The 15,927-nt window shown below is 46.8% G+C and overlaps 1 protein-coding gene and 1 long non-coding RNA gene across 6 annotated transcripts in view; one reads left to right on the top strand and one right to left on the bottom strand.

The window, feature by feature from the left end:
* The window catches only part of ZNF185 (zinc finger protein 185 with LIM domain), a 344,343-nt gene that overhangs the window by 136,725 nt on the left and 191,691 nt on the right, over positions 1–15,927 (top strand). For all 5 annotated transcript variants that reach the window (XM_063937558.1, XM_063937560.1, XM_063937559.1 and 2 more), the window contains exons 13-14: positions 3,931–4,014; positions 5,586–5,627. In XM_063937558.1, coding sequence (XP_063793628.1) covers positions 3,931–4,014; positions 5,586–5,627 — 126 coding nt within the window. The remainder of the gene's footprint in view (positions 1–3,930; positions 4,015–5,585; positions 5,628–15,927) is intronic.
* Positions 1–15,927, bottom strand: part of LOC134949152 (uncharacterized) — a 63,900-nt gene that overhangs the window by 28,586 nt on the left and 19,387 nt on the right. The gene's annotated exons all lie outside the window — the stretch shown is intronic.

The raw sequence follows: 15,927 nt of genomic DNA on the forward strand, positions 1-15,927 counted from the left end.
GTCAAGCTGTAATAAGTAGGGGTAAGGACGTTAACCACCTCGGAACATCCTCCCTTATACGTCACCTGCAGCGCATTCATAATAAGTCAGTGACAAGTTCAAAAACTTTGGGTGACAGCGGAAGCAGTCCACTGACCAGTAAATCCCTTCCTCTTGTAACCAAGCTCACGCAAACCACCCCACCAACTCCCTCAGTGTCAATTTCCTCCTTCCCCAGGAATGCCAATAGTCCTGCAGGCCATGTCACTGGCAAGTCTGACGAGTCCTTTCCTGCCTGGGATTCCTCCGATGCATCCTTGCGTGTAACGCCTACTGCTGCTGGCGCTGCTGTTGTTGCCGCTGGGAGTCGATGGTCATCCCAGAGGGGAAGTCGTAAGCCCACTTGTACTACTTCCAGTAAGCAATTGACTGTTCAACAGTCCTTTGCGAGGAAGATGAAATATCACAGCAGTCATCCTACTGCAAAGCGGATAACTGAGTCCTTGACAACTATGTTGGTGTTAGACGTGCGTCCGGTATCCGCCGTTAGTTCACAGGGAACTAGACAATTTATTGAGGCAGTGTGCCCCCGTTACCAAATACCATCTAGGTTCCACTTCTCTAGGCAGGCGATACCGAGAATGTACACGGACGTCAGAAAAAGACTCACCAGTGTCCTAAAAAATGCAGTTGTACCCAATGTCCACTTAACCACGGACATGTGGACAAGTGGAGCAGGGCAGGGTCAGGACTATATGACTGTGACAGCCCACTGGGTAGATGTATGGACTCCCGCCGCAAGAACAGCAGCGGCGGCACCAGTAGCAGCATCTCGCAAACGCCAACTCTTTCCTAGGCAGGCTACGCTTTGTATCACCGCTTTCCAGAATACGCACACAGCTGAAAACCTCTTACGGCAACTGAGGAAGATCATCGCGGAATGGCTTACCCCAATTGGACTCTCCTGTGGATTTGTGGCATCGGACAACGCCAGCAATATTGTGTGTGCATTAAATATGGGCAAATTCCAGCACGTCCCATGTTTTGCACATACCTTGAATTTGGTGGTGCAGAATTTTTTAAAAAACGACAGGGGCGTGCAAGAGATGCTGTCGGTGGCCAGAAAAATTGCGGGACACTTTCGGCGTACAGGCACCACGTACAGAAGACTGGAGCACCACCAAAAACTACTGAACCTGCCCTGCCATCATCTGAAGCAAGAAGTGGTAACGAGGTGGAATTCAACCCTCTATATGCTTCAGAGGTTGGAGGAGCAGCAAAAGGCCATTCAAGCCTATACAATTGAGCACGATATAGGAGATGGAATGCACCTGTCTCAAGTGCAGTGGAGAATGATTTCAACGTTGTGCAAGGTTCTGATGCCCTTTGAACTTGCCACACGTGAAGTCAGTTCAGACACTGCCAGCCTGAGTCAGGTCATTCCCCTCATCAGGCTTTTGCAGAAGAAGCTGGAGGCATTGAAGAAGGAGCTAACACGGAGCGATTCCGCTAGGCATGTGGGACTTGTGGATGCAGCCCTTAATTCGCTTAACAAGGATTCACGGGTGGTCAATCTGTTGAAATCAGAGCACTACATTTTGGCCACCGTGCTCGATCCTAGATTTAAAGCCTACCTTGGATCTCTCTTTCCGGCAGACACAGGTCTGCTGGGGTTGAAAGACCTGCTGGTGACAAAATTGTCAAGTCAAGCGGAACGCGACCTGTCAACATCTCCTCCTTCACATTCTCCCGCAACTGGGGGTGCGAGGAAAAGGCTCAGAATTCCGAGCCCACCCGCTGGCGGTGATGCAGGGCAGTCTGGAGCGACTGCTGATGCTGACATCTGGTCCGGACTGAAGGACCTGACAACGATTACGGACATGTCGTCTACTGTCACTGCATATGATTCTCTCAACATTGATAGAATGGTGGAGGATTATATGAGTGACCGCATCCAAGTAGGCACGTCACACAGTCCGTACTTATACTGGCAGGAAAAAGAGGCAATTTGGAGGCCCTTGCACAAACTGGCTTTATTCTACCTAAGTTGCCCTCCCACAAGTGTGTACTCCGAAAGAGTGTTTAGTGCCGCCGCTCACCTTGTCAGCAATCGGCGTACGAGGTTACATCCAGAAAATGTGGAGAAGATGATGTTCATTAAAATGAATTATAATCAATTCCTCCGCGGAGACATTGACCAGCAGCAATTGCCTCCACAAAGTACACAGGGAGCTGAGATGGTGGATTCCAGTGGGGACGAATTGATAATTTGTGAGGAGGGGGATGTACACGGTGATATATCGGAGGGTGAAGATGAGGTGGACATCTTGCCTCTGTAGAGCCAGTTTGTGCAAGGAGAGATTAATTGCTTCTTTTTTGGGGGGGGTCCAAACCAACCCGTCATATCAGTCACAGTCGTGTGGCAGACCCTGTCACTGAAATGATGGGTTGGTTAAAGTGTGCATGTCCTGTTTTGTTTATACAACATAAGGGTGGGTGGGAGGGCCCAAGGATAATTCCATCTTGCACCTCTTTTTTCTTTTCTTTTTCTTTGCATCATGTGCTGATTGGGGAGGGTTTTTTGGAAGGGACATCCTGCGTGACACTGCAGTGCCACTCCTAGATGGGCCCGGTGTTTGTGTCGGCCACTAGGGTCGCTAATCTTACTCACACAGTCAGCTACCTCATTGCGCCTCTTTTTTTCTTTGCGTCATGTGCTGTTTGGGGAGGGTTTTTTGGAAGGGACATCCTGCGTGACACTGCAGTGCCACTCCTAGATGGGCCCGGTGTTTGTGTCGGCCACTAGGGTCGCTAATCTTACTCACACAGTCAGCTACCTCATTGCGCCTCTTTTTTTCTTTGCGTCATGTGCTGTTTGGGGAGGGTTTTTTGGAAGGGACATCCTGCGTGACACTGCAGTGCCACTCCTAGATGTGCCCGGTGTTTGTGTCGGCCACTAGGGTCGCTAATCTTACTCACACAGTCAGCTACCTCATTGCGCCTCTTTTTTTCTTTGCGTCATGTGCTGTTTGGGGAGGGTTTTTTGGAAGGGACATCCTGCGTGACACTGCAGTGCCACTCCTAGATGGGCCCGGTGTTTGTGTCGGCCACTAGGGTCGCTTATCTTACTCACACAGCGACCTCGGTGCAAATTTTAGGACTAAAAATAATATTGTGAGGTGTGATGTGTTCAGAATAGGCTGAAAATGAGTGTAAATTATGTTTTTTGAGGTTAATAATACTTTGGGATCAAAATTACCCCCAAATTCTATGATTTAAGCTGTTTTTTAGGGTTTTTTGAAAAAAACACCCGAATCCAAAACACACCCGAATCCGACAAAAAAAATTCGGTGAGGTTTTGCCAAAACGCGGTCGAACCCAAAACACGGCCGCGGAACCGAACCCAAAACCAAAACACAAAACCCGAAAAATTTCCGGCGCTCATCTCTACCATTTATGCCCCAGTCCGACACCGTTTAGCAGTACCTAGAATCTCCCGTAATGCATCTGGGGGTTGAGCTTTTAGCCATGCGGCTCTGACTCTATGGAACTCGTTTCCCCGCACAGTTCAAGAGGCCTCCACTCTAGAATCCTTCAAAAACAGACTCAAGACTTTCCTGTTTAATCAGCATTTCCATAATTGTCACTTTAATATCTCCATACTCTCTGTATTTTATGAAAAGCTTTTCAGTACTTCATTGTGTCTGTACTGTGGGGAGACGGTCAATTTACCTACAATCACAATCCCGACGGTCAAAATTTTTTACCGTCTGGATTTTGATTGTAGGTATTTCATACTAAACCTGTACTGTGTTATGTTAATCCTGTTAAGGGCTTTGCTTGCTATTGGAGAAAGAGTGCTACATAAATAAAATTATTAATATTATTTTAGCAAATATGCTCCTTTATCTTTTTGTTATGCAGAAGGTCACCTTTTTATGTTTCTACTAGGACTGAACAAGCGAGTGGAATTTTGAGGAACACTTCATCCAAGGATCGCTCCTATGTCATATCAGCAGCTAAAAGACACAGTGGGTGAGTTCAGGCCAGGAGCACTGATAGAGCGACAGACATGCAGCTATTTGTTGTTCAGATTTCCTCCCCGGTACCTATATTTATGTCCTCACCAATGCTCTGCTTATTCACTGATACACGCCGAGGAGCTGTCATCTAAGCAACTATGGGGGTAATTCAGATGTGGATGGAGTAGTGTTGTATGTAGCAAGTTACCAATTACCAGAACTTGGATTGCAGTGGATGAACTAGGATGCAGTGCGGATCAGTAAAGCAGCAGGAACATGACGCCTCCTGCTACCTTATTATATTGGGTGTGGTATCGAAGGTCGACAGTGTCTAGGTCGACCACTATTGGTCGACAGTAACTAGGTCAACAGGGGCTTTAGGTCGACATGGTCTAGGTCGACAGGTCAAAAGGTCTACATGAGTTTTTAATGTTTTTTTTGGTGTCGTTTTCTTCATAGAGTGACCGGGAACCGCAATTAGTGCACCGTGTCCCCTTGCATGGCTTGCTTTGCTCGCCATGCTTCGGGCAAGGTGCTTCGCTCGGCACAGATTACTGTTCCAATCGTAGTCCACGTGGATCGTTAAGTATGAAAAGGTTAAAAAAAAGAAAAAAATCATGAAAAACTCATGTCGACCTAGAACGTGTCGACAGAGACCTTGTCGACCTAGAAACCCTGTCGACCTAGTTACTGTCGACCAATAGTGGTCGACCTAGATAGTCTCAACCTAGTTACTGTCGACCTAGAGACCGGATCCCATTATATTAGAGCTACTGTACTCCAACCGGGGCATTACGGATGGTGTAATGGTTAGCATTACGGCCTCACAGCACTGAGGTCATGGGTTCAATTCCCACCATGACACTAACTGTGCGGAGTTTGTATATTCTCCCCGTACTTGCGTGGATTTCCTCCGGGTACTCCGGTTTCCTCCCACAATCCAAAAATATACTGGTAGATTAATTGACTCCCAACAAAATTAACCCTAGCGTGAATGTGTCTGTGTGTGTATATGTGGTAGGGAATATAGATTGTAAGCTCCACTGGGGCAGGGACTGATGTGAATGGGAAAATATTCTCTGTACAGCGCTGCGGAATGTGTGCGCTTTATAAATAACTGGTAATAAATAATAAATAAACCTCATCTGAAGCAACTGCTTTCACTCACATGCTGGGGGTCGCCCAGCACAGGTCAAGGCCGCCTAGCATTTTAATGGCGGCCAGCATTACAGTATGTCACGCCCTGAAAATGGCGCCGACTTGTCCCTGTTTTCCCTGCAACGCTACGTCACCACCCCGCGAACACTTCTGCCTGTCATTCAGGCAGAGGTATTCGCATAACTGAGATGCAATCACATCTCCCTGCCCACATACGCATAGAGCGGGTCCTGTGCGTGTGCACTGCGGCGGGAATCGGGGAGATGCGATCGTATCTCAGTAGTGATGGCTACTGCCTGAGGACCTATGTGTTTATATTGTTCAACATCTGTTGTGTACTGAATGAATAGCAGGTATACAGTATGTGTTAATACTGTATGTCCAAACAGAGCCACCTCTTTAATCAACTCCATGTTTTTTTTTCAGGACTGCACCTCAGGAAGCACCGTCACCTTATACGGCACAAAGGTGAGATGTTGGAGCTGTGCCGTCAGTCTGTTTTTTATATGTTTGTATGAAAATACATTTTATTCTTAGGGAGGTACACAATTAGAGGTGAAGAAACATCGGCATGAAAACAAACGTTTTTTTTTACAGTTTTTCACCCGTATTTTTTTTACACGCTATCCAATTTGATCGCCTGTAAAAAAATATATATACATTCTCTCCCGAAAACACACAGGTTCAATGAAACTGTTTCCGTGGATTTGCTTTCGCCTGCCTGATTCAGGCAAAACAAAATCCCTGATAAGCCACAGCTCGCGCTGGCTTATCGGGACTAATAGGATAGCCCCCAGTGCGACAATTAGCCACGGTAATTAACCATGGCTAATTGGACACCCCCCTTAGTCTTTCGTGTAAATTATTACAGGGCTCAGGCACAAATGATCAAATACTCCCGTTTCCACATGCAAGAATATTTAGGCACTTCCTTCAGTGCATCTAACATATTTGTATGTCCTTCATATAGGCTTCTACACTTTCTTTTTAGTAGAACATATATGTTATTATTGATATATGTGTAACTTACTTATAGCACATTTACTTACAGTATGTTTGGTATACATGTGACCAATTCTACAGACAGTGGGGGTAATTCTGAGTTGATCGCAGCAGGAACTTCGTTAGCAGTTGGGCAAAACCATGCAGGGGGGGCAGATATAACATGTGCAGAGAGAGTTAGATTTGGGTGTGGTGTGTTCAATCTGCAATCTAAACTGCAGTGTAAAAATAAAGCAGCCATTATTTACCCTGCACAGAAACAAAATAACCCACCCAAATCTAACTCTCTCTGCACATGTTATATCTGCCACACCTGCAGTGCACATGGGAGGTCATTCCGAGTTGTTCGCTCGTTGCTGATTTTCGTGAAAAAACGCTACTGTTTCTGGTAAAAACGCGGGAGTGTCTGGAGAAACGGGGGAGTGGCTGGCCGAACACAGGGCGTGTTTGTGACGTCAAACCATGGGGGTCATTCCGAGTTGTTCGCTCGCAAGCTGCTTTTAGCAGCTTTGCACACGCTAAGCCGCCGCCTACTGGGAGTGAATCTTAGCTTATCAAAATTGCGAACGAAAGATTAGCAGAATTGCGAATAGACACGTCTTAGCAGTTTCTGAGTAGCTCCACACTTACTCTTCCACTGCGATCAGTTCAGTGCTTGTCGTTCCTGGTTTGACGTCACAAACACACCCAGCGTTCGCCCAGACACTCCTCCGTTTCTCCAGCCACTCCCGCGTTTTTCCCAGAAACGGTAGCGTTTTTTCACACACTCCCATAAAACGGCCAGTTTCCGCCCAGAAACACCCACTTCCTGTCAATCACACTCCGATCACCAGAACAAAGAAAAAACCTTGTAATGCCGTGAGTAAAATTCCTAACTGCATAGCAAATTTACTTGGCGCAGTCGCACTGCGGACATTGCGCATGCGCATTAGCGACTAATCGCTCCGTTGCGAGAAAAAAATAACGAGCGAACAACTCGGAATGACCCCCCAGGAACAAAACGGGCTGAGCTGATCGCAGTGTAGGAGTAAGTCTCGAGCTACTCAGAAACTGCTAAGAATTATTTATTCGCAATTCTGCTATGCTAAGATACACTCCCAGAGGGTGGCGGCCTAGCGTGTGCAAAGCTGCGAAAATCAGCTAGCGAGCGAACAACTCGGAATGACCACCATGGTTTTGCCCAACTGCTAACAAAGTTCCTGCTGCGATCAACTCAGAATTACCCCCAGTATGTGTAATGTAAGTTCCCTGACTCCTCCTGGTGGCCATAACCAGAAATGATTCCCTTACCCATTAACTTTACTTTTTTTTAACAATATTTCATGGCTCCCAGGCACATGATATCACACACACCCCTCTTAAAATCCAAACACCTGTGGTGTATTTCAAAAAGAAATTAATTTTCAAGAAGTTGTGACCAGAATAGAATTTGTCGCAGCTTTAATGGACGATATAGTTGAAGAGAATTCCTGAATGACTTTTGCATCATGCTTAGGAGGATATTTATCAAAGCTTGGAGAGAGATAAAGTACCAGCCAATCAGCTCCTAACTGTTATGTTACAGACTGTGGGGTCTGTTTACTAAGCCTTGGATGGAGATAAAGTGGACGGAGATAAAGTACCAGCCAATCAGCTCCTAACAGTCATTTTTCAAACACAGCCTGTGACATGGTAGTTAGGAGCTGATTGGCTGATACTTTATCTCCGTCCACTTTATCTCCATCCAAGACTTAGTAAATAGACCACAGTATTTAAAAAATGACTGTTAGGAGTTGAATGTTTGTTAGTTTATATTTCTCCACTTTGTCTATCTCCAAGCTTTGATAAATCTCCTCCTTAGTGAAGTTATGTTGTCTTAAATACAATTATATTTCTCTAACGTCCTAGAGGATGCTGGGGACTCCGTAAGGACCATGGGGATAGACGGGCTCTGCAGGAGACATGGGCACTTTAAGAAAGACTTTAGGTCTGGGTGTGCACTGGCTCCTCCCTCTATGCCCCTCCTCCAGACCTCAGTTTGATACTTGCCCAGAGGAGATGGGTGCACTACAGGGAGCTCTCCTGAGCTTCCTGTCAGAAAGTATTTTGTTAGGTTTTTTATTTTCAGGGAGCCTGCTGGCAACAGACTCCCTGCATCGAGGGACTGAGGGGAGAGAAGCAGACCTACTTCTGTGAGTTTCAAGGCTCTGCTTCTTAGGCTACTGGACACCATTAGCTCCAGAGGGAGTCTGAACACAGGTCTCACCCTGGAGTTCGTCCCGGAGCCGCGCCGCCGTCCTCACAAAGGCGGAAGATAGAAGCCGGGTGAGTATGAGAAGAAAGAAGACTTCAGAGGTGGCAGAAGACTTCAGATCTTCACTGAGGTAACGCACAGCAGTAAAGCTGTGCGCCATTGCTCCCATACACCTCACACACGGCAGTCACTGTAAGGGTGCAGGGCGCAAGGGGGGGCGCCCTGGGCAGCATGTGAACCTCTCTTTGGCAAAAGTATATATGTATACAGCTGGCCACTGTATATATATAAGAACCCCCGCCAATTTTTAGTGTATTTGAGCGGGACAGAAGCCCGCCGCCGAGGGGGCGGGGCTTCTCCCTCAGCACTCAACAGCGCCATTTTCTCCACAGCACAGCTGAGAGGAAGCTCCCCGGACTCTCCCCTGCTTATACCACAGTGAAAGAGGGTTTTAAAGAAGAGGGGGGGCACATAATTAGGCGCATATATACACAGCGCTACTGGGTAAACATATTTATTGTGTTTTTTCCTGGGTCATATAGCGCTGGGGTGTGTGCTGGCATACTCTCTCTCTGTCTCTCCAAAGGGCCTTGTGGGGGAACTGTCTTCAGATAAGAGGATTCCCTGAGTGTGTGGTGTGTCAGTACGCGTGTGTCGACATGTCTGAGGTAAAAGGCTCTCCTAGAGAAGACGGGGAGCAAATGAATGTGGTGTCTCCGTCGACAACGCCGACACCTGACTGGATGGATATGTGGAATGTTTTATGTGCTAATGTAAATTTATTGCACAAAAGATTAGAGCTGAAGCTAGGGTACAGCCAGGGAGTCAACCCATGTCTGTCCCTATGTCGCAGGGACCTTCAGGGTCTCAAAAGCGCCCACTATCCCAAATAATAGATACAGATAGCGACACGGATTCTGACTAGTGATGTGCACCGGAAATTTTTCGGGTTTTGTGTTTTGGTTTTGGGTTCGGTTCCGCGGCCGTGTTTTGGGTTCGACCGCGTTTTGGCAAAACCTCACCGAATTTTTTTTGTCGGATTCGGGTGTGTTTTGGATTCGGGTGTTTTTTTCAAAAAACCCTAAAAAACAGCTTAAATCATAGAATTTGGGGGTCATTTTGATCCCAAAGTATTATTAACCTCAAAAACCATAATTTACACTCATTTTCAGTCTATTCTGAATACCTCACACCTCACAATATTATTTTTAGTCCTAAAATTTGCACCTAGGTCGCTGGATGACTAAGCTAAGCGACCCTAGTGGCCGACACAAACACCGGGCCCATCTAGGAGTGGCACTGCAGTGTCACGCAGGATGTCCCTTCCAAAAAACCCTCCCCAAACAGCACATGACGCAAAGAAAAAAAGAGGCGCAATGAGGTAGCTGTGTGAGTAAGATAAGCGACCCTAGTGGCCGACACAAACACCGGGCCCATCTAGGAGTAGCACTGCAGTGTCACGCAGGATGTCCCTTCCAAAAAACCCTCCCCAAACAGCACATGACGCAAAGAAAAAAAGAGGCGCAATGAGGTAGCTGTGTGAGTAAGATAAGCGACCCTAGTGGCCGACACAAACACCGGGCCCATCTAGGAGTGGCACTGCAGTGTCACGCAGGATGTCCCTTCCAAAAAACCCTCCCCAAACAGCACATGACGCAAAGAAAAAAAGAGGCGCAATGAGGTAGCTGTGTGAGTAAGATAAGCGACCCTAGTGGCCGACACAAACACCGGGCCCATCTAGGAGTGGCACTGCAGTGTCACGCAGGATGTCCCTTCCAAAAAACCCTCCCCAAACAGCACATGACGCAAAGAAAAAAAGAGGCGCAATGAGGTAGCTGTGTGAGTAAGATAAGCGACCCTAGTGGCCGACACAAACACCGGGCCCATCTAGGAGTGGCACTGCAGTGTCACGCAGGATGTCCCTTCCAAAAAACCCTCCCCAAACAGCACATGACGCAAAGAAAAAAAGAGGCGCAATGAGGTAGCTGTGTGAGTAAGATAAGCGACCCTAGTGGCCGACACAAACACCGGGCCCATCTAGGAGTGGCACTGCAGTGTCACGCAGGATGTCCCTTCCAAAAAACCCTCCCCAAACAGCACATGACGCAAAGAAAAAAAGAGGCGCAATGAGGTAGCTGTGTGAGTAAGATAAGCGACCCTAATGGCCGACACAAACACCGGGCCCATCTAGGAGTGGCACTGCAGTGTCACGCAGGATGTCCCTTCCAAAAAACCCTCCCCAAACAGCACATGACGCAAAGAAAAAAAGAGGCGCAATGAGGTAGCTGTGTGAGTAAGATAAGCGACCCTAATGGCCGACACAAACACCGGGCCCATCTAGGAGTGGCACTGCAGTGTCACGCAGGATGGCCCTTCCAAAAAACATTCCACAAACAGCACATGACGCAAAGAAAAATTAAAGAAAAAAGAGGTGCAAGATGGAATTGTCCTTGGGCCCTCCCACCCACCCTTATGTTGTATAAACAGGACATGCACACTTTAACCAACCCATCATTTCAGTGACAGGGTCTGCCACACGACTGTGACTGAAATGACGGGTTGGTTTGGACCCCCACCAAAAAAGAAGCAATTAATCTCTCCTTGCACAAACTGGCTCTACAGAGGCAAGATGTCCACCTCATCATCATCCTCCGATATATCACCGTGTACATCCCCCTCCTCACAGATTATCAATTCGTCCCCACTGGAATCCACCATCTCAGCTCCCTGTGTACTTTGTGGAGGCAATTGCTGCTGGTCAATGTCTCCACGGAGGAATTGATTATAATTCATTTTAATGAACATCATCTTCTCCACATTTTCTGGATGTAACCTCGTACGCCGATTGCTGACAAGGTGAGTGGCGGCACTAAACACTCTTTCGGAGTACACACTTGTGGGAGGGCAACTTAGGTAGAATAAAGCCAGTTTGTGCAAGGGCCTCCAAATTGCCTCTTTTTCCTGCCAGTATAAGTACGGACTGTGTGACGTGCCTACTTGGATGCGGTCACTCATATAATCCTCCACCATTCTTCCAATGGTGAGAGAATCATATGCAGTGACAGTAGACGACATGTCCGTAATCGTTGTCAGGTCCTTCAGTCCGGACCAGATGTCAGCATCAGCAGTCGCTCCAGACTGCCCTGCATCACCGCCAGCGGGTGGGCTCGGAATTCTGAGCCTTTTCCTCGCACCCCCAGTTGCGGGAGAATGTGAAGGAGGAGATGTTGACAGGTCGCGTTCCGCTTGACTTGACAATTTTCTCACCAGCAGGTCTTTCAACCCCAGCAGACTTGTGTCTGCCGGAAAGAGAGATCCAAGGTAGGCTTTAAATCTAGGATCGAGCACGGTGGCCAAAATGTAGTGCTCTGATTTCAACAGATTGACCACCCGTGAATCCTTGTTAAGCGAATTAAGGGCTCCATCCACAAGTCCCACATGCCTAGCGGAATCGCCCCGTGTTAGCTCCTCCTTCAATGTCTCCAGCTTCTTCTGCAAAAGCCTGATGAGGGGAATGACCTGACTCAGGCTGGCAGTGTCTGAACTGACTTCACGTGTGGCAAGTTCAAAGGGCATCAGAACCTTGCACAACGTTGAAATCATTCTCCATTGCACTTGAGACAGGTGCATTCCACCTCCTATATCGTGCTCAATTGTATAGGCTTGAATGGCCTTTTGCTGCTCCTCCAACCTCTGAAGCATATAGAGGGTTGAATTCCACCTCGTTACCACTTCTTGCTTCAGATGATGGCAGGGCAGGTTCAGTAGTTTTTGGTGGTGCTCCAGTCTTCTGTACGTGGTGCCTGTACGCCGAAAGTGTCCCGCAATTCTTCTGGCCACCGACAGCATCTCTTGCACGCCCCTGTCGTTTTTTTAAAAATTCTGCACCACCAAATTCAAGGTATGTGCAAAACATGGGACGTGCTGGAATTTGCCCATATTTAATGCACACACAATATTGCTGGCGTTGTCCAATGCCACAAATCCACAGGAGAGTCCAATTGGGGTAAGCCATTCCGCGATGATCTTCCTCAGTTGCCGTAAGAGGTTTTCAGCTGTGTGCGTATTCTGGAAAGCGGTGATACAAAGCGTAGCCTGCCTAGGAAAGAGTTGGCGTTTGCGAGATGCTGCTACTGGTGCCGCCGCTGCTGTTCTTGCGGCGGGAGTCCATACATCTACCCAGTGGGCTGTCACAGTCATATAGTCCTGACCCTGCCCTGCTCCACTTGTCCACATGTCCGTGGTTAAGTGGACATTGGGTACAGCTGCATTTTTTAGGACACTGGTGAGTCTTTTTCTGAGGTCTGTGTACATTTTCGGTATCGCCTGCCTAGAGAAGTGGAACCTAGATGGTATTTGGTAACGGGGGCACACTACCTCAAGAAATTGTCTAGTTCCCTGTGAACTAACGGCGGATACCGGACGCACGTCTAACACCAACATAGTTGTCAAGGCCTCAGTTATCCGCTTTGCAGCAGGATGACTGCTGTGATATTTCATCTTCCTCGCAAAGGACTGTTGGACAGTCAATTGCTTACTGGAAGTAGTACAAGTGGTCTTCCGACTTCCCCTCTGGGATGACCATCGACTCCCAGCAGCAACAACAGCAGCGCCAGCAGCAGTAGGCGTTACACGCAAGGATGCATCGGAGGAATCCCAGGCAGGAGAGGACTCGTCAGAATTGCCAGTGACATGGCCTGCAGGACTATTGGCATTCCTGGGGAAGGAGGAAATTGACACTGAGGGAGTTGGTGGGGTGGTTTGCGTGAGCTTGGTTACAAGAGGAAGGGATTTACTGGTCAGTGGACTGCTTCCGCTGTCACCCAAAGTTTTTGAACTTGTCACTGACTTATTATGAATGCGCTGCAGGTGACGTATAAGGGAGGATGTTCCGAGGTGGTTAACGTCCTTACCCCTACTTATTACAGCTTGACAAAGGCAACACACGGCTTGACACCTGTTGTCCGCATTTCTGTTGAAATACCTCCACACTGAAGAGCTGATTTTTTTGGTATTTTCACCAGGCATGTCAACGGCCATATTCCTCCCACGGACAACAGGTGTCTCCCTGGGTGCCTGACTTAAACAAACCACCTCACCATCAGAATCCTCCTGGTCAATTTCCTCCCCAGCGCCAGCAACACCCATATCCTCCTCATCCTGGTGTACTTCAACACTGACATCTTCAATCTGACTATCAGGAACTGGACTGCGGGTGCTCCTTCCAGCACTTGCAGGGGGCGTGCAAATGGTGGAAGGCGCATGCTCTTCACGTCCAGTGTTGGGAAGATCAGGCATCGCAACCGACACAATTGGACTCTCCTTGTGGATTTGGGATTTCGAAGAACGCACAGTTCTTTGCGGTGCTTTTGCCAGCTTGAGTCTTTTCAGTTTTCTAGCGAGAGGCTGAGTGCTTCCATCCTCATGTGAAGCTGAACCACTAGCCATGAACATAGGCCAGGGCCTCAGCCGTTCCTTGCCACTCCGTGTCGTAAATGGCATATTGGCAAGTTTACGCTTCTCCTCCGACAATTTTATTTTAGATTTTGGAGTCCTTTTTTTACTGATATTTGGTGTTTTGGATTTTACATGCTCTGTACTATGACATTGGGCATCGGCCTTGGCAGACGACGTTGCTGGCATTTCATCGTCTCGGCCATGACTAGTGGCAGCAGCTTCAGCACGAGGTGGAAGTGGATCTTGATCTTTCCCTAATTTTGGAACCTCAACATTTTTGTTCTCCATATTTTAATAGGCACAACTAAAAGGCACCTCAGGTAAACAATGGAGATGGATGTATACTAGTATACTTATGGATGGACTGCCGAGTGCCGACACAGAGGTAGCTACAGCCGTGGACTACCGTACTGTGTCTGCTGCTAATATAGACTGGATGATAATGAGATGAAATCAATATATATATGTATGTATATATAATATCACTAGTACTGCAGCCGGACAGGTAGATAATATATTTATTAGGTAATGATGACTGATGACGGACCTGCTGGACACTGTCAGCTCAGCAGCACCGCAGACTGCTACAGTAAGCTACTATACTATAGTAGTATGTACAAAGAAGAAAAAAAAAAAAAAAACACGGGTAGGTGGTATACAATTATGGATGGACTGCCGACACAGAGGTAGCTACAGCTGTGGACTACCGTACTGTGTCTGCTGCTAATATAGACTGGATGATAATGAGATGAAATCAATATATATATGTATGTATATATAATATCACTAGTACTGCAGCCGGACAGGTAGATAATATATTTATTAGGTAATGATGACTGATGACGGACCTGCTGGACACTGTCAGCTCAGCAGCACCGCAGACTGCTACAGTAAGCTACTATACTATAGTAGTATGTACAAAGAAGAAAGAAAAAAAAAACCACGGGTAGGTGGTATACAATTATGGATGGACTGCCGAGTGCCGACACAGAGGTAGCTACAGCCGTGGACTAACGTACTGTGTCTGCTGCTAATATAGACTGGATGATTGATAATGAGATGAAATCAATATATATATGTATGTATATATAATATCGCTAGTACTGCAGCCGGACAGGTAGATAATATATTTATTAGGTAATGATGACTGATGACGGACCTGCTGGACACTGTCAGCTCAGCAGCACCGCAGACTGCTACAGTAAGCTACTATACTATAGTAGTATGTACAAAGAAGAAAGAAAAAAAAAACCACGGGTAGGTGGTATACAATTATGGATGGACTGCCGAGTGCCGACACAGAGGTAGCTACAGCCGTGGACTAACGTACTGTGTCTGCTGCTAATATAGACTGGATGATTGATAATGAGATGAAATCAATATATATATGTATGTATATATAATATCACTAGTACTGCAGCCGGACAGGTAGATAATATATTTATTAGGTAATGATGACTGATGACGGACCTGCTGGACACTGTCAGCTCAGCAGCACCGCAGACTGCTACAGTAAGCTACTATACTATAGTAGTATGTACAAAGAAGAAAGAAAAAAAAAAACCACGGGTAGGTGGTATACAATTATGGATGGACTGCCGAGTGCCGACACAGAGGTAGCTACAGCCGTGGACTAACGTACTGTGTCTGCTGCTAATATAGACTGGATGATTGATAATGAGATGAAATCAATATATATATGTATGTATATATAATATCACTAGTACTGCAGCCGGACAGGTAGATAATATATTTATTAGGTAATGATGACTGATGACGGACCTGCTGGACACTGTCAGCTCAGCAGCACCGCAGACTGCTACAGTAAGCTACTATACTATAGTAGTATGTACAAAGAAGAAAGAAAAAAAAAAACCACGGGTAGGTGGTATACAATTATGGATGGACTGCCGAGTGCCGACACAGAGGTAGCTACAGCCGTGGACTAACGTACTGTGTCTGCTGCTAATATAGAGTCTAGACTGGATGATAAATTATTGATAATGAGATGAAATCAATATAATATCACTAGTACTGCAGCCGGACAGGTACTATATATATTTATTATGTAATGAC

The sequence above is a fragment of the Pseudophryne corroboree genome, chromosome 8 (assembly GCF_028390025.1).
Source record: "Pseudophryne corroboree isolate aPseCor3 chromosome 8, aPseCor3.hap2, whole genome shotgun sequence".
In the NCBI taxonomy this organism is placed as follows: Eukaryota; Metazoa; Chordata; class Amphibia; order Anura; family Myobatrachidae; genus Pseudophryne; species Pseudophryne corroboree.